The sequence below is a fragment of the Lepidochelys kempii genome, chromosome 3 (genome assembly GCF_965140265.1).
Source record: "Lepidochelys kempii isolate rLepKem1 chromosome 3, rLepKem1.hap2, whole genome shotgun sequence".
Lineage (NCBI taxonomy): Eukaryota > Metazoa > Chordata > Testudines > Cheloniidae > Lepidochelys > Lepidochelys kempii.
The window spans coordinates 184,531,541-184,558,370 of record NC_133258.1 but is presented as its reverse complement, the minus strand read 5'-3'; the positions used below and the strand labels follow the sequence as shown (position 1 = coordinate 184,558,370).

The window sequence follows — 26,830 nt, the reverse complement described above, 5'->3', positions numbered from 1 at the left end:
ACCAAGGGTTTGGGACACCCACCCTATAGGGGAGGTAGGAGGGATGGGGAGAGAGCAGAAGAGGGGGCTGGGTGGCAGCTGTTGGGGCTCAGTGTTTATGAGGGGAGTATTGTACAGACACTGTGAGAGAAGAGGCCTAGAAGTGTTTGGCGGAAGTGGGGTATAAGGGTTTGGGTTACAAAGGATGATGCTTTGGGGGAGAGGAGGGGGAAGAAGGAGGCTTTTGCCGGGGAGTTGAAAGCAGTAATGGTTTGTTCACAAGGGTTGCAAATGCCTTTCTTAGTGGAAGCAGAATGAATTATTGAATGACTGGTGGTAACAGCAGCAATATCTATGAAAGGAGTATAGATGTGTGTGCCTCTGGAAGAGGGTGGAGAGAGGGGTGAAGGTTTTGCATTTAAGAAGGGAGGCTAGATACATTTCCTTGTGGGAGGAGGAAAAATGTAGGGCGGAAATAATAATAGTGTAGGTATAGCTGGTGATCTCAGGGAGAGAAGTGATTAATCAATTCCTGGAGCAACAAAGTGAAGAGAGCAGCTATTTAGGCAGCTTGGGTTTATGTGAATCGTCAGAGAGCAGGTTAAGATTCCAGTTGCATCTGAGCTGAAGTCTCTACAGAGTCTGCTATTTTTGGTAGCAATGTGGAGCAGCAACAAAAGAGGAAGCCTGGTGGGAGAGTAAGTGTTCAGAACCTTCAGTTAATGTAATGTATAAAATGGTAGGTAGGGAGACATGAAATGATTGACTAAAATTCCTTGTGTGTATTGTGTGCCCTGGTAACTTTGTTAGATGTGTACATGGCCTCAATGGCTTGGGGTGGGGGTTTCCTTGGTTTCCACTCAATGCCTACCTATTGCCAGATCCTGTTTAGCAACTCTTCCATCCTGGCAATGTACATCTCCCTTTTCCAAATTCTCACTTGTATTATCTTTTGCTAAATATAGCAATATATTATCTGTCTTGTTCCAGTGTTTCAGACATACACTTTTTTAAATAATCACTACTTGTCATGGCTGGTATTCAACAGGGGACTTTAGACCAGAAACTGGTGAAATGAGTTACATTTATTTTTCTTTTTTATAAGATATGCATATCCTGTGGAAATGGTAGCAATAAGAGGAAAATCATTTGCTGTCTCCAAAGTTACTCCCTTAAGACTGTGGCCTCAATCCTGCAAGCACAAATGCTTTAGTATAAACACTTGAGTTGTTTCTGTTTACTCAGGTCCTGATCATGCAAAGCTTTCAACTATTTGTCTGAGCATCAGTAACAAACACTTGTTAACTATGCCAAGTGTAAGCAAATAGTGAAGACTAAAAACATGCTAGGCTGAAGGTAAACTTGTTCTACGTGAACAAATGGAGATCGCATAGGCTTTAGGAAACAACAGTTTTTCTAAAAAGCTCAAATCTGAATTCAAAGAATTTTCCTCTTGGTGTGTTTCGGGTTTAGCCTAATGGTAAAATTTAACTTAACATCTTTTTCTGACAACAAGATGCCATCTATTGAGTAGTATACTGTGGCCTGTACCATTTTGTTGCTTTGAGAAGTGGTCAACAAATCAGTATAGTTTTTCCTCTTGCCTAAAAAGAGCATTCTAACTCTGTCCCTTCCACTGAAAGCAGAGAGATGAGAAGTAAATGACGTTATTTTATTTGTAGAAAGATAACTTTATTTGTAGGAAGAGAAAATAACTTTCACTCAGAATTATTGCCAATATCTTATTTGGGTCTAGTCCACTTTGTCCATTCCAAAAAGGGTCTGAGTGCCTGCATGATTATAATTACACTGTTCTCAGAAGAAAAAATTCTTTGTGACAAAACTGCTTTCATTTAGACCTTGATCTAGTCTGCAGAATTTTACCAAATTTAAATCTTGGTTGTAAGGCTTCTGAGAAATTTTTTAAATGCTCTTATTTAAATCATTTGAATACTCTTGCTTTCATAATCACTTGGTTCTAAAACTCAAATGACACTAAGGTACAAACATGACTTCTGCAAACTTGCAAATCTTTAAATACAATATTGTAATTTTATATATGTACTTCTTATCTAACTGCTTTTTCCTTTAAACCTAGCTCTAATCTGTGAAATCTTAGTGTCCCAGGTTATTATTTAAAATTCTTCACTACCAGTATTCTCCTTTACTTTTAGTGCATTACTTTAAGTAGGCCCTACCATATTCTTGGCCATGAAAAACACATTACCAACTGTGAAATCTGGTCTCTCCCTGTGAAATCTAGTCTTTTTTGTGTGCTTTTACCCTATACTATGCTGATTTCACACAGGAGACCAGCGTTTCTCAAATTGGGGTTCTGACCCAAAAGGGAGTTGCAGGGGAGTTGCAAGGTTATTTTAAGGGGGTCACAGTATTGCCAACCTTACTTCTGCACTGCCTTCAGAGTTGGGCACCTGGAGAATGGCAGCTGCTGACCAAGGGCCTAGCCCTGCAGGCAGCAGCGCAGAAGTAAGGGTGGCAATATCATTCCATGCCATCGTTACTTCTGCGCTGCTGCTGGCGGCAGCTCTGCCTTCAGAGCTGGGCTCTCAGCCAGCAGCTGCAGCTCTCTGGCCTCCCAGCTCTGCTGGCAGTTCCGCTGCTAGCACCAGCGCAGAAGTAAGGGTAGCAGTACTGCAAACCCCCCTACAATAACCTTGCGTCATCCCACAACTCCTTTTTGAGGCAGGACCACTACAATTACAACAGCATGAAATTTCAGATTTAAATATCTGAAATCATATTTACATTTTTAAAAATCCTATATCCGTGAAATTGACCAGAATGGACTGTGAATTTGGTAGGGCCCTAGTTTTAACATATGGACATGAGCAGCTGAAAGGCAGTCTTCAGATCTATGATCTAATTTTGCCAGAATTAAATCAATTTGTCTGAAGCTTCAAATTCATAGGCTACCATAGAACTTTACTGAAAAAGCTTAGAGGCAAATCAGGGTGACCGGATACTTTTTTCAAATGAGGATCTCAAATATTGATGATGTGTTGGTTCAGGTTGAAACTGGAGCCTTTGACTAGTATTGGGGGTACCTGACAAAAATTAGTGATAAGCCATTTCAGTATACATTACGGCCTCTCTGAATTTTTGTTATAAGCAGTTTCCCTGTGTGTGTGTGTGTAGTTTGTGGAACCAAGTGGTTTGGTTTGGTGGTGAGGAGAATGAGAACTGAATGGGAGAGTGAATTGTGCTAGAGAATCACATTCTGGGAGGGGGATAAAACAAGCTTGTACAGAAACTCATGTTGCCAAGAAATTTTTACACTTTATAAGGTACCTAAATTAATTCCTGGCCAAAAAAAAAAAAACTTAACATCAAATTAAGATAGTAAACATTCATCAGTGACTTAAAGGAAAAAAGAATAAGAATACTGTAGTTTCTCCAGAATAACAGTAAAGCTTAGGCTGAATTTTTTGTTTAAAGATCACATTTTTAACACACCCAAACATTAGAAAGCTTGGAAAATTACAGTTAATTTAACCAAAATAACCTTAACTATAGCTGTATCTCTTCTAATAACAAAACCTGGAATCTACCCTGTCCTCCAGCAGTGGCCATCTTTATTGCATCTGTGGCTCTGAAAACTGAGATGTGATCTTAAACCAGTTTTGTTGAGAGATTGATCGTACCTATTGTAGCATTAAACCAAAGTGAACCTGTCTTTGCATGGGTTTAGTTACCTCCCGTGGCTTTCTTGCAGTCACTGGAAAAATACTTTTATTATTGTATTACAGTAACATCTAGAGACCCCCAACTGACTATACTAATTGCTGTAAAAACACATAGGCCATATCTATGCTAAAAGTGTTTCACCAGTATAAGTATATTAGTATATTTTATGGGCAAAGCATTTCTAGGCTATGTCTAAGCTATAGAGTTTGTGTTGGCGTAGCTATGCCAGCATAGCTCCCTAGTGTGGCCACTGACCCAAGGAGTTTTTCTGTTGGGGTAGGAGCACCACCTCCCCAAACGATAGTACTTTTCTGTCAGTGTACCTGCATTTATACTGGCGTTTTTATCAGAATAGCTATGTCAGTCAGGGGTGTGGCTTTTCCCCCCATGCCCTTGACTAGTGAAACTTGTATATCAGCATAGCTATAAGTGTGGCTGCAGCTATACCAGCAAACATATGCTTTTGATTGTATAGCTTATTCTGGCCCCCACTGCTCTCATGTGAAATTAGCTGTACTGGCAAAAGCATACTTTGTTAGCATAATTGTGTCTACGCTAGGAGCTTGTGACTGGCATAGCTGTACCAGCAAAAATTCTAACTCATTGCACCCCTGACTGACATAGCTATGCTGGAGAATGTTTGTTTGTAATGTAGACCTGTCCATAGTAAGATGGTCCTTGCCCCCAAACTGCTTAGTCCAAATAGGCAAGGCAGAAAAAGGGTGGGAAAGGAAATGTCCACCAAAGTGACCACAATCAAGGCAGTCATTTGAAACCACTGCCCCCAAAACGCAAAGGATTTCAAATGGAAATACATATTTTTTTAAACTTGTGATAGTGCTCAGAATGTGCTTGGTGCGATCTAAACACATAGTAAGCGATAGCGGCTGCTGCAAATTTCTTTATGCAGAAAGGGATACAGTAGACCAGCAGAGCATGAGGGTTCATGGCTGAAATGCTTGTTAATTCAATGTCTTTTTTTTTCTTTTGTTTATATTATCAACATTTAGTTATAGGGTACTGGGGTGACTTGTTTTACAAAAACCACCAAACAGCCTTCAAATAGTGGCTATTTTGCTACAACTATTGACTTTAGCTGGATTTGAACCAGTGATGTATCAATACCCAATCCTTGTGTAGCATTTTTCATCAGTAGCAGAGGGGCTGTCTTTCTAAGTTGCCGGGGGTGCTTGACCCCTGCCCCCACTCCACCCCCTTCCCCAAGCATGCCCCACCCTTGCTCCTCCTCCTCCTCCCCCTGGCACCTCCTGCACACCGCTGAACAGGTGATCTGAAGCCGGTGGGTGGTGCTGGGAGGGGGAGGAGCAGGAGCTTATGGGGAGGCTGCTGGCAGGAAGGAGGTGTTGGGGGGGGGGGAGGGGGAGGAGCTGATGGGGGGAGGGGCTGCCAGTGGGTGCTAAGTACCCACTATTTTTTTTCCGTGGGTGCTCCAGCTGGGGAACACCCACAGAGTCAGCTCCTATGATCAGTAGCTCTCAAAGTGCTTTACAGAGGAAGTCAGTATCATCATCTCAATGTTACAACTGAGATCCAGAGAGGTGAAATGACTTTCCCAATATTCCTGTGGCAGAGTCAGGAATAGAATCCAGGTGTCCTGAGTCCCAATCCAGTCCTTTATCCATGAAGCCATACTGCCTAGTATGAAAGATTATCATTTCCAACATTGTTCTGAGCCATTCAGTCATCTTGACTAGAAATCTTCTATCAAGAGGATCTTTGGGCTGAGTGAACATGGGCTACTGAATTATTTTTTCACCCTCAAAGTGCATCTTCCAGGGACAGCTAAGATCATCCTTTCCTTTATATTGCGAGTTATATTTAGAATTAGCTGAATCCTGTGCCTCTGGAAAAGTAGTACTTCACTCTTTATATGCAGTTGTGTTGGTTTGTCTTTGCTTTGGCAACTCCTTTCCCCAGTTGCCTCTTATGTTCATGAAAGGAAAAGAACTTTTGATCTCAGGCAGTACATGTAAACCTTTCCACTCCTGCCAAACAAAATTTTTACAAAATATTATTTCTGTAGTTTACCTTAAAACCTATCTATTTTCCTAAAACTTTGCAAGTCAGTTTTTACCTGATGTTGGAGTGTAGTCTTTAGGGGAGTCTTCTGCTGTTACTGCGTGCTCTTGGCTTCTGAAATAAGAAAAAAAGAGGAAAAAACCCCTCAAACACATTGTTAAACAAATGGTATGTGTTCATATGAACATCATACAACAAAATCTGGTTTCGCTTCTTAGATTCTGCCCTAAGAAAAGATAAGTAGAAGTCTAAAGAATAATAATATTTTTTTAAAAAGTATATTTATAAAGGACTTCCTAGACCAACTGCAAAAAAGTAACAAATCTTGATGGAAATGATTGCTGAACTTAATTTGGAATCAAAACTACACTTTTAATCATTCTTTACAATCCCAATAGCATCACTGGGATTCAAAGCTGTTTTGGGAGTGAGTATTGTCTCTAACGAATCCATAAGAGGGGGATGGGGACAAGGACACAAGGTAGGATACTGAAGGCTCTTCCATCAGACTACTCCTAAAATAGATTCAAGAACTAACCAGACATTTTCTCTTGCCACTCTCACAACTGTCACAGAGCCTTCCAGTTCCAACGTTCCATCTTTCTTGCATAAAGAATCAAAATAACACTTGAAAACGAAAGCATAAGAGAGGAACAAAATAAAACAGGTTGCTTGGGGAGGAACGCAATGTTTGGAAATACTCATATTTGTGCTGCTGGTCCTGTCTAACTCGGAAGAAATTTTGTACTGGAGCTATGCTGCCACAAGGCTATATGAGTCTGCAAGACAGTAGGGAGAGACAGAAGTCACTGTACAGACAATCCTGCAAAGCTACATCAAAACTACAGTAGCATTAGTGAATCTTATTATGTTCATGAGATTTGAGGGGTCTATCCCCCCTGCTTTTGTCAGGAGTGGGGGCAAACTCCACACTCCCTCACCAGAAGAAGCTAGCGAAAATCTGTAAGGGGAACACCATCTCCCCAGACCCCCTTCCACAGGCTTTCCTATGGCTAGGAATTATTTTTGACTTGTTTTCCCCCAACCTGTCAAGACTGGCTTGTATACCTCACTATAATATGAGGGGTAGAGTCTAATGTGTCTGCTGTTAGAGCACAGTACGTGTTACGAAGAAGAAGCTAGGCAAGTTATCTTTACGCTTGAATGGTCTAAACCACAAGTGAGCTTTGTAAACTAGTACACTGCTTATCATAACATGCAAGAGCAGAGGGATGATCTTGTGATTAACTGCAGAATCCACAGAGTGGCCTTTCATTTGATACCTCAAGTGGACAGAACCACTTTTTTAAAGATGTCTGACTTGTGTAAAATGTAGCTGGCGTATCTGTTTCTAGTCTCTGAAGACTGGAAGTCTCTGTAAAACATCTCACTCCAGAGAGGCTGATATAAGAAATCCATCATGAAACAGTTCCTGATCTCTTGATCAGTGGAATCGGCCCTTGATAAAAGCACCTGATCCCAAGTGTTGTGCCGTCTATGATCATAGCTTTCTTTCCTCAATCCTTACTATTTTCCCTACTTTATCTTTTTAAAACTAATCATGACAATCCGTATTTATGTGCTAACAATTGGGGGGATGGGTTGCATTTGTTGAACTAATGACAATTAGGTTTAACTGTGGTTTTATTTTTAAATCTCTGTGCCACCACACCACTATTTTCTCAACAAAGAACTAGCTTTGTATGGACACCATTCATTGCTTGTTGTTAATGTGTGTTCAGCAGTGGGACTCCAATTTGCAAGCTGATCTGTGCAGGCAGACTGTTTGTTTGCATAGATCACCTGAAGTATCATGGCCTAAGAGTATATTCTACTCCTGGGGAAATTCTACGCCATTGCACATGTGCATAATTCATGTGCCATGCATATTTTTAATTTTTTCTGCAGAAAACAGCTTCTGCTGGAAAGTTGTAGCAGTTCCACCTTTTGCCCACCAGAGGGCGGTGTGGTGCTAAACAGAGCAGCTGCCACAAGTTTTCAAAGATAATGTCCAATGGCTCTGCAATCACATCAGTCAACTCCCTCAGATGCATTAGATCCTGACCTATGGACTTGTGCATGTCCAGCTTTTCTAAATAGCCCTTAACCTGTTCTTTCACCATAGAGGGCTGCTCACCTCCTCCCCATACTGTGTTGTCCAGTGCAGCAGTCTGGGAGCTGATCTTGTCTGTGAAGACCGAGGCAAAAAAAGCATTGTGTACTTCAGCTTTTTCCACATCATCTGTCACTATGTTGCCTCCCCCATGCAGTCAGGGTCCCTTCTTGTTGCAAACATACCTGTAGAAACCCTTCTTGTTACCCTTCACATCCCTTGCTAGCTGCAACTCCAATCGTCCCTTGGCCTTTCTGATTACACCCCTGCATGGTCTAGCAATATTTTATACTCCTCCCTAGTCATCTGTCCAAATTTCCACTTCTTGTAAGATTCCTTTTTGAGTTTAAGCTCACCAGAGATTTCACTGTTAAGTCAAGCTGGTCACCTACCATATTTGCTATTTTTTCTGCACATCAGGATGGTTTGTTCCTGTGCCCTCAATAAGGCTTCTTTAAAATACAGCCAGCTCTCCTGGACTCCTTTGCTCCTCATATGAGCCTCCCAGGGGATCCTGCCCATCAGTTCCCTAAGGGAATCTAAGTCTGCTTTTCTGAAGTCCAGGGTCTGTATTTTGCTACTCTCCTTTCTTCCTTTTGTGAGGATCCTGAACTCAACCATCTCATGGTCACTGCTGTCTAGGTTGCCACCCACTTCTACTTCCCCTACCAATTCTTCCCTGTTTGTAAGCAGCAGGTCAAGAGGAGCATGGTCCCTAATTGATTCCTGCAGCACTTGTACCAGGAAGTTGTCCCCAACGCTTTCCAAAAACTTCCTGGATTGTCTGTGCATGGCTGTATTGCTCTCCCAATAGATTGAAGTCCCCCATTAAAACTAGGGCCTGTGATCTGGAAACTTCAGTTAGTTGTCCGAAGAAAGCCTTGTCTACCTCATCCTCCTGATCTGGTGGTCTATAGCACATGCCCACCATGACATTACCCTTATTGCTCTTGCCTCTAAACTTAACCCAAAGACTCTCAACAGGTTTTCTCCAGTTTCATACTGGAGCTCTGAGGAATCATACCACTCTTACATACAATGCAATTCTTCCACCTTTCCTCCTATACCTGTTCTTCCTGAACAGTTTATGCCCATCCATGACAGTGCTCCAGTCATGTGAACTGCCCCACCAAGTTTCTGTTTGTTCAATCTCATCATCATTCCTTGATTGTGCCAGGGCTTCTAATTCTTCCTGCTTGTTTCCCAGGCTTCTTGTGTTCGTGTACATGCACCTAAAATAACTAGCCGATTGCCCTACTTTCTCAGTATGAATCAGGAGGCTTCCCACCTTGTACCCTCCTCCTTGTGTTTCCTCACAGTATCCCACTTACCTCTGGGCTTATCCCCCGGTGAACCTAGTTTAAAGCCCTCATAAGGGCAAGTGGGGAAGGACACAATGGGGCAGGGGTTGAGTGGAAGTGGAGGCACAGGGCCACATGGGGATGGGGAGGGGTGCAAGGCCACAGGGGAGAAGTGGATGGCTGAGTGTGGGTACAGAGACACATGGGGAGAGGGGGTGCAGGGCTACATGGAGATGAGGGGAGGGGGCTGGCTGAGGGGATGCAAGGCCATATGGGGATGGGGAGAATGTGAGTCCAAGTGGGGGTGCAAGGACACATGGTGACAGGGGCAGATGTGCCTGACTGAATGGGAGAGGCTAGGGGTCAGCCAGAGTCTACATGGGGGAAGCTCCCCAAAAAACCCTATACTGTACTTTTTTCCCCACCCATACCCAACAACCAACCAAGTTCACATCCAGGTTCCTTCCCAGCAATTACTTCCCTCTCCCTCAGGTCTTCTGTTACCCCTGACTCCCCCAAGCCTTTACAGTGCTTCTGAAGGATGTAGGAAATACAGTTCTGTATTGTAGTTTAAATGAATTATTACTCAGTTCTGTATTAATATGCCTAGTAAGAAGTCTATTTGTCAAAAAAAAAATTGTCTATATTGTTTCAGGCATACTTGCTGACAGGTATTTTTAAACAAATGACCAAAAATAATTGCAACTGGTGTGATTATATTGTTGTTTTGACAAATAAAATATGCAGAATTTTGCAGAATTTTAAAATATTGTGTACAGAATTTTTAATTTTTTGGTGCAGAATTCCCCCAGGAGTAGTAATCTCAGATAATCTCAGCTGAGAAGGCAGTCCATTCCTCTGAGCTCAAGAAGCAAAATACCCTATTTGGAAAGAAAAGAAATGGGAAGGATATAAAATAAAGCGACTTATCAAGGATCCTTAGATTACTGTCTTATTTGTATTCCAATCTCATTGCTCTGGTGTAAGTCAACGCATGACTTTTACATTAGAAGATAATTCCTTATGCTTGCACTCATGAATTTGAGCTGTTCTCATTTTACAAAAAGAAGCTATAAGGAAAAAAAAGGCTATTAGTATAAGGAGGTTTGAATGAAGATTTTAATGCTATCAAGGGTGCAAACATGTCTATTAGAGAAGATTGTCTTTAATGTCCTGAGGTAGGAGAGAATACACTATCCATAATATGCTTTGCACGTCCGGAGAATTTATGAAAGCCATGTGATGACACCAGACAGCATTCTGTCATCAATCACCATTTTAATTAAAACTTATTTAATCCAAACTGTAAATTTGGGGCACAAAAAATCTGAAATCTAGGATGAATGGTGCAAGAGCTAGAGAATGTCATCTAATTTCATGCAACTGCAGGCACCTGTGTTATGAAACCAGCCTTCTTCTATCTTCTCAGGAAAAACAGTTGAAATTGAGGATAAAAGATAAGAATACAAAGCTAAAACTAGTTGTAAACTTAAAAAATGAAAAAGTGGTGATTTTTTTGTTTGTGCACGGTTGGTTTGTTTTTTAATGCACCACAATTAGTATTGTGAAGACTTTTTTCCTGGGTGTTTTCATCATCTTATTCTGATGGGATATGTCAAGGGGAGTCTTTTGGTTGATGTTAGTGAGAGTTGGATTAGGCCTATGGCCTCTGAAGTCAATGAAAATGCTCCTGTTAACTTGAAAGGGAGTTGGATCAGTCCTGCGTTAATTGCTGGTTTAAAAGGATGCAACTCCCTGGCCGTGCACATAGTCATGGATGCTGAAAAAAGAACCCTTTTATATTCAATGGCAAAACGACTACTTCACTGCAGAGTTAAGGTAGGGTGGTGGTACGTCGTCCCTTTGCAGAATGTTGAGTTGAGCAAGGTTCAAACTTCTGAATACTAAGAAATGCACAGTTATGGTTGCCCATGCAACCTTACCTCTGTCCTCTTTCAGCTATGCCCCCTTACTACCTTTACTCTGCCAGCTCCACAGCTTCTGAAATGTTCAAACTCTTCACCTCCTTTTACAACCCATTCAGTCTCATCCACAGCACTATTCATCTAACACTATTAAATGACAAAAAAGGGGGGGAGGGAGACTACCCATGCCAATGAGAATTATTTGCATACACTTCTATGGGTGTTAGTGTGCTAGGGTTCAGTGCTCCAGTTGTGCTAAAATGCTGTGGAATGTTGCTCTACTATTTTTGGCAGGAGTCAGAAAGGTGTTCCAGTAATTCTGATTGAGTTACCATTTCTTCTTCCAGAACAGGGAACGAGGTCAGGACCCTGACCTGACTCCCTACTTTATCAAGAGAGACAGTAGCTCAGTAACATGGGCAGCCCATACTGTGGGGCAGCAGCTGATCTCCTCATGCTAGCTCCTCCATCTCTTCCTTTCCAGACTGGGCAGCCAGAGTTGTGGGGAGTCTGGACTCAGCTCAGCTTCCATCTTTCATAAGAAGATAAGAATGGCCATACTGGGTCAGACTAAAGGTCCATCCAGCCCCATATCCTGTCTGCTGACAGTGGCCAATGCCAGGTGCCCCAGAGGGAGTGAACCAAACAGGTAATGATCAAGTGATCTCTCTCCTGCCATCCATTTCCACTCTTCTGATAAACAGAGGCTAGGGACACCACTCCTTACCCATCCTGGCTAATAACCATTAATGGACTTAACCTCCATGAATTTATCTAGTTCCCTTTTAAACACTGTTATAGTCCTAGCCTTCACAACCTCCTCAGACAAGGAGTTCCACAGGTTGACTGTGCACTGTGTGAAGAAGAACTTCCTTTTATTTGTTTTAAACCTGCTGCCCATTAATTTCATTTGGTGGCCCCAAGTTCTTATATTATGGTAACAAGTAAATAACTTTTCCTTATTCACTTTCTCCACACCACTCCTGATTTTATATACCTCTATTATATCCCCCCTTAGTCTCCTCTTTTCCAAGCTGAAAAATCCTAGTCTTTAATCTCTCACACCCTGCACCCTTTCCCTTCACACTGCACTCATACTAGGATCTGCACCTCCAAGTACAGATTGTCATTTGGTAGTAATGAGAAGACATTTAGGCAGTTGTACATATCACATCCTATGCTTTGCGTACAGAGCGAGCCAGTATGCAAACCAATTAGCTGGGTTCCACCAGCCTTGATTCAACCTATTCCCTGACCTCTTCACTGCATTCCCCACTACAACAAGCCCTCCTCCAACTCATGTCCCTAATGTCTTCACTCCTTGCTATACAAACATTTCTGTTGCTGTTACTTCCCCCTTTCCTCTAACCCCACTTGTGCAGTTTCTGGATTGTATTTCAGAAGGAGGGGATGGGGGAGTTTTTAGAAGGTCTGGTGAGAGAAATCACAGACAGCGTTTCTTCCAAAATACTCACCGTTTTATGACTGAGAGAAAGATCCTCTATCCAATAGATACCTCCTTACTCTGCCCATCTCCAAGGTGTCAGCATGGGAGTGTCAAACCTCTGTAGATGAGCAGGGGTCCTGATGCACATATCTGGGCAGAGAGCAGGGCTTAGATACTACTGGGGAGAAGGGAGCCCCTCCTAGCTCCTTTGCTCAGACCTTCCTCACAACTTGGCTCATGTGAGGGGGGCAGGGAGGAGCGGTCAGATCATTACAGATGACCAGAGAACCCATGGAGTCTGGTACACATGTGGGGGCAGGGAGTGGGCCTCAGGGACCCCCAGAGCCCAGCTTACATAGGGGAAATAGGAAGAAGGGCTCAGACACCCTCCCACACACCAATAGGCAAGCGCCCTCCAAAACTGGCTCACGGGGGGGGTAGGGATGGGGTCACACCTCTGTAGATGAGCTTGGATGGGGGCAGATTATGACACAAATGGAAGGGGAAAATGGGCCTGACAGGCACCCCTGCCTCTATTCTCCTCCAGGCCTCCATCATTGAGCCTCACATCCCTCTTCCTAGTGTCCCACCGCTGTAATACCCCTGTTTCCCATGCCTCCCTCATCTGAGCCCACAACCTCTTTCTCTGCTCCATAACTCCAGTCCCCTCATTGCAGCCCCAAACCCCTCTCTTCCTATTCCCCTACTTCTCTGCCTCCTAATGCCCCTCCCAGGAAGCATTCATGTATGTAAATTCCCCCCAAAATAAAATTGCCACCCAGAGCTCAGGAATTGCAGCAATCTCCAGCCACTCAGTCCAAAACTCCTTTTGTCTTAGGTAGGGGCCAGTGATTAGCTTATCCTTAGTTATGTTAATTGAATGGTGAGTTCACAGCCATCAATCCCAATGAAGTCTGTGATTCTGTGTGAAGTCTGTGAATCCTTGGTACCTCTCAACTTAATAATGAAATACAGTAGAAGAAAATTGGGTATGGGGAGGCTATAACTCATGAACCCCTTGGTCAAGTGACCCCAAATCAGGATCACTAACACCACCCTGTGCCTCCCCCATGAGGCACATCACATTTCAAAGCAATCTGAGTAACCATTCAGATTTTAGAGCACTGACGAGTCAAACTTTAAAGCATATAAAATACTGGGAATGGCATTTTTCTGTTTTGGTGCATGTACAGTGGAAAAGATATACATTTCTTAAATACTGTTCTCAATTTGGGTCTCCAAAAGTTTTAGTGGGTGCCATGCACTACCTTAGGTAAAATTTGACAGGTTGAAACCATTTTTACCTGCATCACCCACAGCAATAGTTTGGTATATAGCTCTATGCACAAAAACAAACCAACCACCTACAAACGTTTTGAAAAATGGCTGTGTTGTGGGGATTATATCTCCAGAACCTCTAGCTCAAATGATCTAAAATTTGGGTCACAAACCCTGTGTTGTACCCAGTTGAGGCACAGCAAATTTCAGAGGAATCCAACTGAGAATGTCCATTTTAGAGGACTTAGAAGAGTCAATCTGCCTGAATGCAGTACAAGGCTGTCATAAACATACAGCTAAGAGTATCATAAAATCCCTCCTTACTTGTAAAGAGTTAAGAAGCTCAGGTAACCTGGTTGGTATCTGACCAACAGGACCAATAAGGGGAGAAGATACTTTCAAATCTGTGGGGGAAGGTTTTTGCTTTGTTCTTTTTTGTTGGGTCTCTCCAGGTCAGCGAGGAATCAGGACGGGGAAAATACATCTCCCAAAGCCCTACTGGAACTAAGCACTAGATTACAAAAATTGTAAGTAAAGCAAGGAAATGCATTCGTTTATCTTTTGTTTTAGCTTGTGAATTTTCCGTGTGCTAGAGGGAGGTTTATCCCTGGTTTTTGTAACTTTTAAGTTTTGCCTAGAGGGAAATCCTCTGTGTTTTGAATCTGATTGTCCTGTAAAATTACCTTCCATCCTGATTTTACAGAGGTGCTTCTTTTACTTTTTTTTTCTTCTTCTTTATAATAAAGTTCTGTTTTTTAAGAATCTGATTGGGTTTTTAGTGTCCTACAAACCCAAGGGTCTGGTTTGTGCTCACCTTGTTTTTTTTTTTTCAAGCCTCCCCAGGAAAGGGGGTGTAGGCTTGGGGGGATATATTGTGGGAATAGGAACTCCAAGTGGTCCTTTCCCTGATTCTTTGTCTAAATCACTTGGTGGTGGCAGGATACCTCAGTCCAAGGACAAATAGAGATTTGTGCCTTGGGGAAATTTTTTACCTAAGCTGGTAGAAATAAGCTTAGGGAGTCTTTCATGTAACTTATCACCCCACACAGGAATCCATACAGGGCATCATCAAGCAATTACAACCTATACTTGATGGGGACCGCATCCTGAAAGAAATCTTTCCTGAACTCCCTCTCCTGGCCTTCAAACAATTCCCCAATCACACCAAGCTCATCATCAGAAGTAAGCCCTCCACAGACCAGGACACATCAATTCAAAGTGGCACCAGACCCTGCCATAACAGATGCAAGACCTGTAGGCGTATCTTCACTGCTACAATGATTAATACCCCTCACAATACTCATCCATGTGACATCCATGGGTCCACACATGCCTATCACAACATGATGAACCTAATTCCGTACACCAAATGCCCCCATAACAACTATGTGGGTGACACCAGACAAGCACTACACTCTTGAGTGAACTCACAGAAAAATGATAAAAGATAAAAACACCCTATCACCCAGCAGCAAACACTTTTCACAAAGGGGATCACTCCATCGCTGACTTCTCAGTCCTTATCCTCAAAGGAAACCTGCATGATGCTTTCAAAAGATGAGCCTGGGAACTTAAATTCATAACACTGCTATACAGTAAAAATCATAGACTCAACAAAGACGGTGGTTTTATGGCTCATTACAACAGTTTGCAACCTACTAACTTCCTTTGTCTTATTACTGAAGATGTAAATTGGCCACTTCATTTTAGGAGGTAGCCCACAACATATCTTAACCCCTTATGCTTAACAATCTGTCCCACCTTGTTTTTCGCTGGCAGTCTGGTTATCTTTTCCAGTCTTTCTAGACCTGAAGAAGAGCTCTCTGAAGATCAAAACTTCTCTTTTATTCCAACAGAAGTGGGTCCAGTAAAATATATTTTCCCATTTTGTCCCTCATATCTTGGGACCAACGGGCTACAATAACACTGCAAACACATAAGAAAAATGTGGGTTACCTAGTAGATCTCTTATAAATTAATTTGTTCTCTGTAACATCACTCAAGTAGGGTCTTTCATACCCTACAGTTATTCATGCAATTGGAATTTTGCCTGAGTAGGGAATGCAGTGACTGGGAATTGGTCCTGCTTTGAGCAGGGGGTTGGACTAGATGACCTTCTGGGGTCCCTTCCAACCCTGATATTCTATGATTCTATGATTCAGTGCAAGTCTATTATTTGTGGTTGTTGAAGGGGCTTCCATAACATTCTTGTGTGTAAATGAACCCAGGATCAAACAAAACTATTGTCCATAATAGGATTGTACTTCTAGTACAGGGATGGGCAAACTAAAGCCGGCGGGCCTGGTCTGACATGCCAGCGGTTTTAAGCCAGCCCTCAAGCTCCTACTGGGGAGCAGGATCTGGGGCTTGCTCCGCTCCGGCACTCCAGCAGGGGAGCAGGGTCAGGGGCCGCTCCATGTGGCTTGCGGAAGCAGCCGCATGGCCCCACTCCAGGGAGCAGGGTTGGGGGCCGCTCCACGTGGCCCCCCTCTGGCTCCTACGTACTCCAATGGCCCCCTCTGGCGCTCCAACATGCTGCTGCTTCCGGCAGCTGCTTGAGGTAAGTGTCGCACGGAGCCTGAAGCCCTGAACCTCTCCCCACACCCCAATCCCCTGCCTCAGCCCTGATCCCTCTCCTGCCCTCCGAACCCCTTGATCCCAGCCCGGAGCACCCTCCTGCACCCCAAACCCCCCATTCCCAGCCCCACCCCAGAGCCCACATCCCCCGCCGGAGCCTGCACCCCAACCCCCTGCCCCAGCCCTGAACCTCTTCCCACCCTCCGCACCCCTTGGTCCTAGCCCAGAGCACCCTCCTATATGCCAAACTCCTCATCCCTAGCCCGCACCTCTAGCCAGAGTCCTCACCCCCACCCCTGCACCCTACTCCCCCACCCCAACCTGAAAAACAGTGATCCCTTTGGAAAACTTCAGTTTCATCTCCAGAACAAATACAATGTCAGACTGCAAAAAAAAATTGATGTTTACCACAATACTGTCATCACTATACTCCTCTACCGCTGCAATATGTGGACTGCTTATCAGCACCACATAAAATGCTTGGACCAAGTCCAACTACAATGTCTAAGGTGGATACTTGGCATTAAATAGCAAGGTTTTGCTCTAAACACAGAGGTCCTTGATTTCTGCAACATCACAGGCATTGAAGATTTATATCTCGGATTGTGTGGTCATGTGGTCTGTATGTCTGACAGTAGAATATCAAAGTCTCTTCTCAGAGAATTGCAGGCTCGAACTTGTTTTAGAGGTAGATCAAGAAAACGTTACAAAGATACTCTCAAGGCCAACCTCCAGTCTTGCAGTGTTTCAGAGTAACAGCCGTGTTAGTCTGTATTCGCAAAAAGAAAAGGAGTACTTGTGGCACCTTAGAGACTAACCAATTTATTTGAGCATGAGCTTTCGTGAGCTACAGCTCACTTCATCGGATGCATACCGTGGAAACTGCAGCAGACTTTATATACACACAGAGAATATGAAACAATACCTCCTCCCACCCCACTGTCCTGCTGGTAATAGTCTTGCAGTGTTAACCTCAACACCTGGGAGCTCTTATCCCATCATAAGACTTAATGACAACAGCTCTGCCATCTCAGATTGAAAAACTTTGAGAGCTCTTGAGGATTGATGTAATCAAGTGGAAATGTGCAAGGCATAAAGCTAAAAGCAGTCCACATTCTGCTACAATTGCTTTCACCTGTCTGAAATTGGTCTTTGGTCTCATCTCAGGACCCACAATAAGTGACTGTAGCTCATCCATTAAATTCAACAGGAGACTCCATCACCATCAGTATGTGTGTATATTATAGGTGGAACTTGTAGCACTTCCTGTTATAAGGCCTTTTAACTTTAACCATCTAGGCTGAAATCTTCCATATTGCTTCAGCCTGAATTTATTTTGGAAACTTTCAGACAAAATGGTTCTGCCTTTTCTGAGACCAAAGCTAAGAAAAAGTCTATTGCTTTGCCCATTGTAAAAATTTCTGTTGATCTTTTGGAGAAGCTGTCATCAGGCCCAAAGCTTTGAAGACAGGGCTTGAAATTTGGCAGGGGGAGGTGGCATTTGTGTCAGGGATGTGCAAAAAGCCATCCCCAGGAAAATCCAAACAAATGTGACTAAGTTATAAGCTTTTGGAAAAAATGCAGTTTGCACATGCTCAGTAGAGCTGCCTCAGATTTTAGTAGCTAAATTCCCAAGATTCTCTCCATACCGGTCATGCGCCAACCTCGTGCTGAGCAGGTCTCCTCCTGTAACTGCATCTACATGTTGCTGTAGGCTGGGCTGGGGCCAGACTCTGGAACTGAGAGCAAAGAGACTCACTCCTGTGTTCTCAGTGCTGCCTCCCACCCCAGTGGGTCCAGGCAGTGTAGACTGGGAGTTCCCAGGCAAGAAGACTGGGAACTGGTGGGGGGAGGAGGGGGGAGACATCTAACAAGAGGAGCTGAGTATGAGGGAAGAATTGGGATTGGCTTGGTGAAGAGACTGGATGAGGATTCCAGACAGGGAGACTCAGACACTATGATTAGGTGTGCCCAGGAAGGGAGATTTGGATTGGGAACCAGTGGAGAAGGGGAATGTAGGTGTGGCAACAGAGCAACTGTAAGCCCTGTGGGCAGGGAGAGAGACCAACTGGACAAGGAACCAGGAAAGGTGGGGGGAAATGGAACTGGTTGGCTAGGAGACTGGGGACAAGGAGCTGATAAATTATTTAGAATCTGGCCTCCTTATATTGTAGGTTAATTTAATTTAATTTGTGGACAATATCTACTACTCCTGGGGGAATTCTGCACCACTGCGCAATGCAGAATTTTGCAGAAATTAACGTGCATACAGAATTTCCTTTCCCCTGTAGAAATGAGCTGCTGTGCTGCTGGCTGTCACTTGACCTGGCAGAGCCTATCTCACACAGAAGACACTGTCGGGAAGGGGAGGGAGCTAGAGGGTTCCTGGCAGCTGCAGTTCCCAGGATGCCCTGAGGGAAGGAGATGGCAGTGCGCAGGAAACTCCATGCAAGCCTGGGACCAAGCATCAGGCTGTTTCTCCCTCTGGATCCCTGGGCTCTGTGTGGGAGAGGGGTGGCTGTCTGGGCTGGGTCGGGTGACCAGATGTCCTGATTTTATAGGGACAGTCCTGATATTTGGGACTTTGTTTTATATAGGCACCTATTACTCTCCACCCCCGTCCCAATTTTTCACACTTGCAGTCTGGTCACTCTAGGGCTGGGGGTGGGTGGGGCAGCTGGGCTCAGGGTAGAGACGGTGCAGGTGTCTGGGCCAGGGGAGCTCCATGGCTGGACTCTGGGGGAGAGGAGGTATCTGGGCCGGGGCCCCCAAAACTAGGCTATGGGGGGGTTGGGTTTATTGCCTGGGGGGTGCACCATGGCTGGGCTCTGTGGGGAGGGGTTATGGGTGTCTGGCCCCCTTAGCTGGGCTCTGGGGTGATGAGGGGAAAGGGGCAAAGAAACAGGAATTGGGTTGTCATAAGCAATATTTATGTGGCTTTCCCCCTGATGAACAATCAATATATAGAAAATCTTAGCATATAAAAAAGCTGTCATTACATAAAGCATAAATAAGTTATTTAATGTTCAGGAACTTTGGGTTGATGAGTGAATAGTTTGCATTGAGCTACAATCATACTGTATTTTCCACTCCATGCATCTATTCACTCATCAACCCAAAGTTCCTGAACATTAAATAACTTATTTATGCTTTATGTAATGACAGCTTTTTTATATGCTAAGATTTTCTATATATTGATTGTTCATCAGGGGGAAAGCCACATAAATATTGCTATTACATAAAATAATTCAAAGCTAAGTCTCTAAAGCCAAAGAAGGACTGAAAGAGTATTCACCTAGATTGCATCTAGCCTGCAGTCTTCCAATCTGTTTATAAGAATCATCTCCCCTACTTACAGGTTCACAACCGTAAAATAGAGAATATGGAAATCTTGTTGCCTGATACAAGGACAGGATCAATATGTTCTAGTGACAGGTTTCAGAGTAACAGCCGTGTTAGTGTGTATTCGCAAAAAGGAAAGGAGTACTTGTGGCACCTTAGAGACTAACCAATTTATCTGAGCATAAGCTTCCTTGAGCTATAGCTCACTTCATCAGATGCATTGGATGCATGTTCTAGTGATATTGGATTGAAGGGAAGGAAATAAAGCTCTTGGCAAAGCACCTATACCTCTCATGGAAAAAGTTTCAGAGTTAGTCAAATCTCCCCTGCTGCAGTCTTATGCTAGATTCAGTCTTATGCTAGATATCAAGATAAATATTATTAATCACAGCAGGTATGACGTGTTTAAAGAATGAACTTAAAATAACAATAAAGAAAATAAGTGATCTGATCCATCAGATTGCATCTAGCCTGCAGTTTTTAAAACAAGTTGCCACATATTTCCTAATTGCAACCCACATGGGAGCTTTTCCAGGAGCACCAGAAGAGTGATGTGAAATCAGTACTGGCATTGGAAAATTCATCACAGCTTTACCATTGGCCATCTCACTGTCAGAGTATCTCTAATGTTATAGTCAAATGGGGGGAAAAAACAAAACTATAGCCTTGACTATGATGGAGATCAAGAGAAAATATTTGACTTTTGGGGTAAACAGAAAGCACAGAGAGGAAAGACCTATTTCATAGGAGCCAGGTACAGCTAAAGGGAGTGCCCTATTGCCTCACACCACATTGAACCTGCCAGAGGGATGCATCAGCTCATGATAGCCTGTCCACTCAGCTATGTAGACTAGTGCTCAACTAACTTTCTATTAGGAGCCCCAAACTGGTCCTAGTAAGCAGTCTAAAAAGTCACCAGGAGGTGGCAGCAGCACCTGCTGAAGCAGGTAAAAGAGCAGGTTCCCCAAGGAGGGTCATATTAGAGCCACATGGACTACTAGAGCCTCAGGGTGACAGAGAAGGTAGAATCATAGAATATCAGGGTTGGAAGGGGGTCATCTAGTCCAAGCCCCTGCTCAAAAGCAGGACCCATCCCCAATTAAATCATCCCAGCCAGGGCTTTGTCAAGCCTGACCTTAAAAACTTCTAAGGAAGGAGATTCCACCACCTCCCTAGGCAACGCATTCCAGTGTTTCACCACCCTCCTAGTGAAAAAGTTTTTCCTAATATCCAACCTAAACCTCCCCCACTGCAACTTGAGACCATTACTCCTTCTTCTGTCATCAGCTACCAGTGAGAACAGTCTAGATCCATCCTCTTTGGAACCCCCTTTCAGGTAGTTGAAAGCAGCTATCAAATCCCACCTCATTCTTCTCTTCCGCAGACTAAACAATCCCAGTTCTCTCAGCCTCTCCTCATAAGTCATGTGTTCCAGTCCCCTAATCATTTTTGTTGCCCTCCGCTGGACTCTTTCCAATTTTTCCACATCCTTCTTGTAGTGTGGGGCCCAAAACTGGACACAGTACTCCAGATGAGGCCTCACCATTGTCGAATAGAGGGGAACGATCACATCCCTCGATCTGCTGGCAATGCCCCTACTTATACATCCCAAAATGCCATTGGCCTTCTTGGCAACAAGGGCACACTGTTGACTCATATCCAGCTTCTCATCCACTGTAACCCTTAGGTCCTTTTCTGCAGAACTGCTGCCAAGCCATTCGGTCCCTAGTCTGTAGCGGTGCATGGGATTCTTTCATCCTAAGTGCAGGACTCTGCACTTGTCCTTGTTGAACCTCATCAGATTTCTTTTGGCCCAATCCTCTAATTTGTCTAGGGCCCTCTGTATCCTATCCCTACCCTCCAGCGTATCTACCTCTCCTCCCAGTTTAGTGTCATCTGCAAACTTGCTGAGAGTGCAGTCCACACCATCCTCCAGATCATTTATGAAGATATTGAAAAAACCAGCCCGAGGACCGACCCTTGGGGCACTCCACTTGATACTGGCTGCCAACTAGACATGGAGCCATTGATCACTACCCGTTGAGCCTGACAATCTAGCCAACTTTCTATCTGCCTTATAGTCCATTCATCCAGCCCATACTTCTTTAACTTGCTGGCAAGAATACTGTGGGAGACCGTGTCAAAAGCTTTGCTAAAGTCAAGGAACAACACGTCCACCGCTTTCCCCTCATCCACAGAGCCAGTTATCTCGTCATAGAAGGTAATTAAATTAGTCAGGCATGACTTGCCCTTGGTGAATCCATGCTGACTGTTCCTGATCACTTTCCTCTCCTCTAAGTGCTTCAGAATTGATTCCTTGAGGACCTGCTCCATGATTTTTCCAGGGACTGAGGTGAGTCTGACTGGCCTGTAGTTCCCAGGATCCTCCTTCTTATCTTTTTTAAAGATGGGCACTACATTTGCCTTTTTCCAGTCATCCAGGACTTCCCCGGATCGCCATGAGTTTTCAAAGATAATGGCCAATGGCTCTGCAATCACATCCGCCAACTCCTTTAGCACTCTTGGATGCAGCGCATCCGGCCCCATGGACTTGTGCTCGTCCAGCATTTCTAAATAGTCCCGAACCACTTCTTTCTCCATAGAGGGCTGGTCACCTCCTCCCCATGCTGTGCTGCCCAGTGCAGTAGTCTCGGAGCTGATCTTGTTCATGAAGACAGGAGCAAAAAAAGCATTGAGTACATTTAGCTTTTTCCACATCCTCTGTCACTAGGTTGCCTCCCTCATTCAGTAAGGGGTCCACACTTTCCTTGACTTTCTTCTTGTTGCTAACATACCTGAAGAATCCCTTCTTCTTACTCTTAACATCTCTTGCTAGCTGCAACTCCAGGTGTGATTTGGCCTTCCTGATTTCACTCCTGCATCCCCGAGCAATATTTTTATACTCATCCCTGGTCATTTGTCCAATCTTCCACTTCTTGTAAGCTTCTTTTTTGTGTTCAAGATCAGCAAGGATTTCACTGTTAAGCCAAGCTGGTCGCCTGCCGTATTTACTATTCTTTCTATACATCGGGATGGTTTGTCCCTGTAACCTCAATAAGGATTCTTTAATATACAGCCAGCTCTCCTGGACTTCTTTCCCCCTCATGTTATTCTCCCAGGGGATCCTGCCCATCAGTTCCCTGAGGGAGTCAAAGTCTGCTTTTCTGAAGTCCAGGGTCAGTATTCTGCTGCTCTCCTTTCTTCCCTGTGTCAGGATCCTGAACTCGACCATCTCATGGTCACTTCCTCCCAGGTTCCCATCCACTTTTGCTTCCCCTACTAATTCTTCCCGGTTTGTGAGCAGCAGGTCAAGAAGAGCTCTGCCGCTAGTTGGTTCCTCCAGCACTTGCACCAGGAAATTGTCCCCTACCCTTTCCAAAAACAGGTATTTTCACTGTTATAGATTGCTTCACTCTATTATGCCCAGATCTCAAAAATCTATGCAAAAACTCATTCATGTGAGGCTATAATTCATGTTCATTGGGGTGTACAACATGCACCCTTCCAAAAGAGCCTGATTCTGTATGGTACTGAGTGCCTTCAACTCCCATGAAATCAGTTTTCAAAATGATGAAATGCAGAAGAAGTGTGGAAGGTATATAAGTTGCATCATGCCTGGAAACAGAGAGGAATGAAGCCACATATCAGATTTATTTCTTATTTTATGTTTTTAATAAAAGCACAAGAAAGCAATACAACAGACATACACATAATAATACGTAGTACTCTCCTTGAGGCTGTATGTATGTTCAAAACTATTGATCTTCTGGAAATGAGATATTACAATTATAATTTATGAAAGAATAAAAATATAGTTACCAAAATTTGCTATATTTGGTCTAGGAGAATAAGTAAAGCAGAAGTTCACTGAGATTCCCTAAATAAAGGAGAAGACACGTCTAGTCCTCTATTTCCTTAAGAAACAGTAGGTGGCCGCAGCAGTGAAGCGAGACTATAAAAGCTGGGATGTGGTGGTCTTTCAAGAAAGTCAGATCCCATCATTATCATTATTTTATTATTTGCATCCAGAAGGCTCAGTCAGGTTTGAAGTCATATTACGGTACTGCCAACTCCAAGCATTCAAAAATCATGAGTCAGACCTAAAAAATCCTGAGATTGTCTTTTAAATCTTACTCTTCTTATAATGTTTAAAATGCAAGCAAGAAAAATAAACAAAAAAACCATGAAGATTTCCAGTTCTAAAACTCTTGCAAAGGGGATGTTTTTTTACCAAAAAGGGAAGATTATCTTTTAACTAACTTGTTCCTAAGTTACAGTGAAATTGGTTAAAACAGTGCAGTTCCATGGACAGAGAAACATCAAATAAATCAGACACTCACAATAAAAGAAATTGGGTGAAGGGGTTATATTTGTTTTTACTATTTATATTGTTATGGTTGGAGTCACCAAGTGGTGCTTTTACACACAGTTTTACAAGATCTTAGCCCTGGTCTACACTAGGAGTTGAGGTCGAATTTAGCAGCGTTAAATTGATTTAACCCTGCACCCGTCCACACGATGAAGCCCTTTTTTCCGACTTAAAGGGCTCTTAAAATCGATTTCCTTACTCCACCCCCAACAAGGGGATTAGCGCTTAAATCGGCCTTGCTGGATCGAATTTGGGGTACTGTGGACGCAATTAGACGGTATTGGCCTCTGGGAGCTATCCCAGAGTGCTCTATTGTGACCACTCTGGACAGCACTCACAACTCAGATGCACTGGCCAGGTAGACAGGAAAAGGCCCGCAAACTTTTGAATTTCAATTTCCTGTTTGCATGGTTACCTGCAGCTTGCCACGCTGGCCAGAGCTCATCAGCAGAGGTGACCATGCAGAGCTCATCAGCAGAGGTGACCATGATGGAGTCCCAGAATCGCAAAAGAGCTCCAGCATGGACCGAATGGGAGGTACGGGATCTGATCACTGTATGGGGAGAGGAATCCGTGCTATCAGAACTCCGTTCCAGTTTTCGAAATGCCAAAACGTTTGTCAAAATCTCCCAGGGCATGAAGGACAGAGGCCACAACAGGGATCTGAAGCAATGCTGCGTGAAACTTAAGGAGCTGAGGCAAGCCTACCGGAAAACTGGAGAGGCAAACGGCCGCTCCGGGTCAGAGCCCCAAACATGCCGCTTCTATGATGAGCTGCATGCCATTTTAGGGGGTTCAGCCACCACTATCCCAGCCATGTTGTTTGACTCCTTCAATGGAGATGGAGGCAACACAGAAGCAGGTTTTGGGGACGAGGAAGATAGCTCACAGCAAGCAAGCAGAGAAACCGGTTTTCCTGACAGCCAGGAACTGTTTCTCACCCTGGACCTGGAGCCAGTACCCCCCGAACCCACCCAAGGCTGCCTCCTGGACCCGCCAGGTGGAGAAGGGACCTCTGGTGAGTGTACCTTTTAAAATACTATACATGGTTTAAAAGCAAGCATGTTTAATGATTAATTTGCCCTGGCATTTTCGGCTCTCCTGGATGTACTCCCAAAGCCTTTGCAAAAGGTTTCTGGGGAGGGCAGCCTTATTCCGTCCACCAGAGTAGGACACTTTACCACACCAGGCCAGTAGCACGTACTCGGGAATCATTGTGGAATAAAGCATTGCAGTGTATGTTTGCTGGCGTTCAAACAACATCCATTCTTTATCTCTCTGTGTTATCCTCAGGAGAGTGATATCATTCATGGACACCTGGTTGAAAATAGGGTGCTTTTCTTAAGGGGACATTCAGAGGTGCCCATTCCTGCTGGGCTGTTTGCCTATGGCTGAACAGAAATGTTCCCCACTGTTAGCCACGGGGAGGATTGAGGGGCTAGCCACGTGGTGGGGGGAGGCAAAATGCGACCTTGGAACGAAAGCACATGTGCTGTGTATGTAATGTTAACAGCAAGGTTTACTGTGAAAGAGTCTAGCCATTGTTCTAGAAAATGTGTCTTTTTAAATACCACTGTCTCTTTATTTTTTCTCCACCAGCTGCATGTTTTTCAAGGATCACAGGATCTTCTCCTTCCCAGAGGCTAGTGAAGATTAGAAGGCGAAAAAAACACACTCGTGATGAAATGTTCTCTGAGCTCATGCTGTTCTCCCACACTGACAGAGCACAGATGAATGCGTGGAGGCAGACAATGCCAGAGTGCAGGAAAGCACAAAATGACCGGGCAGAGAGGTGGCGGGCTGAAGAGAGTAAGTGGCAGGCTGAAGAAAGGGCTGAAGCTGAAAGGTGGCGGCAGCGTGATGAGAGGAGGCAGGATTCAATGCTGAGGCCACTGGAGGATCAAACCAATATGCTCCAGCGTATGATTGAGCTGCAGGAAAGGCAGCAGGACCACAGACCGCCACTACAGCCCCTGTGTAACCAACCGCCCTCCTCCCCAAGTTCCATAGCCTCCTCACCCAGACGCTCAAAAACGCGGTGGGGGGCCTCCGGCCACTCCACCCCAGAGGATTGCCCAAGCAACAGAAGGCTGGCATTCAATAAGTTTTAAAGTTTTAAACTTTTAAAGTGCTATTCGGCCTTGTCCTTCCCTCCTCCACCACCCCTCCTGGTGCTTCTCTCCTCCACCACCCCTCCTGGTCTACCTTGGTAGTTATCCCCCTATTTGTGTGATGAATGAATAAAGAATTCATGAATGTGAAGCAACAATGACTTTATTGCCTCTGCAAGTGGTGATCGAAGGGAGGAGGGGGGGTGGTTAGCTTACAGGGAAGTAGAGTGAACCAAGGGGCGGGGGTTTCATCAAGGAGAAACAAACAGAACTTTCACACCGTAGCCTGTCCAGTCATGAAACTGGTTTTTAAAGCTTCTCTGATGCGCACCATGCCCTCCTGTGCTCTTCTAACTGCCCTGGTGTCTGGCTGTGCGAAACCAGCAGCCAGGTGATTTGCCTCAACCTCCCACCCCGCCATAAACGTCTCCCTCTTACTCTCACAGATGTTGTGGAGTGCACAGCAAGCAGTAATAACAGTGGGAATATTGGTTTTGCTGAGGTCTAACCGAGTCAGTAAACTGTGCCAGCGTGCTTTTAAACATCCAAATGCACATTCTACCACCATTCTGCACTTGCTCAGCCTGTAGTTGAACAGCTCCTGACTACTGTCCAGGCTGCCTGTGTACGGCTTCATGAGTCA

The 26,830-nt window shown here is 44.2% G+C and overlaps 1 protein-coding gene across 5 annotated transcripts; it reads left to right on the top strand.

The window, feature by feature from the left end:
* Positions 1–140: 140 nt before the first annotated feature.
* Positions 141–26,309, top strand: LOC140909598 (uncharacterized). Of its 5 annotated transcripts, XM_073339258.1 has the most exons (6): positions 143–677; positions 11,548–11,712; positions 14,241–14,315; positions 14,838–14,970; positions 24,498–25,094; positions 25,676–26,309. In XM_073339258.1, the coding sequence occupies exons 5-6, from the start codon at positions 24,536–24,538 to the stop codon at positions 26,185–26,187; spliced, it is 1,071 nt and encodes a 356-aa protein (XP_073195359.1). In that variant the 5' UTR covers positions 143–677; positions 11,548–11,712; positions 14,241–14,315; positions 14,838–14,970; positions 24,498–24,535; the 3' UTR covers positions 26,188–26,309. The 5 variants fall into 5 exon arrangements, 4 of the variants coding, with proteins under 4 accessions (XP_073195360.1, XP_073195359.1, XP_073195357.1 ...); XR_012158284.1 differs by lacking the exon at positions 11,548–11,712 and having other exon boundaries at positions 141–677; positions 24,710–25,094; XM_073339256.1 differs by lacking the exon at positions 11,548–11,712.
* The last annotated feature ends 521 nt before the right edge of the window (positions 26,310–26,830 follow it).

Bases quoted from the DNA above. Each gene is read 5' to 3' on its own strand.
- LOC140909598 (XM_073339259.1), top strand. From the start codon at position 24,536: ATGCAGAGCTCATCAGCAGAGGTGACCATGATGGAGTCCCAGAATCGC. The intron at 25,095-25,675 runs GTGAGTGTACCT...TTTCTCCACCAG, and splicing joins AGGTGGAGAAGGGACCTCTG to CTGCATGTTTTTCAAGGATC.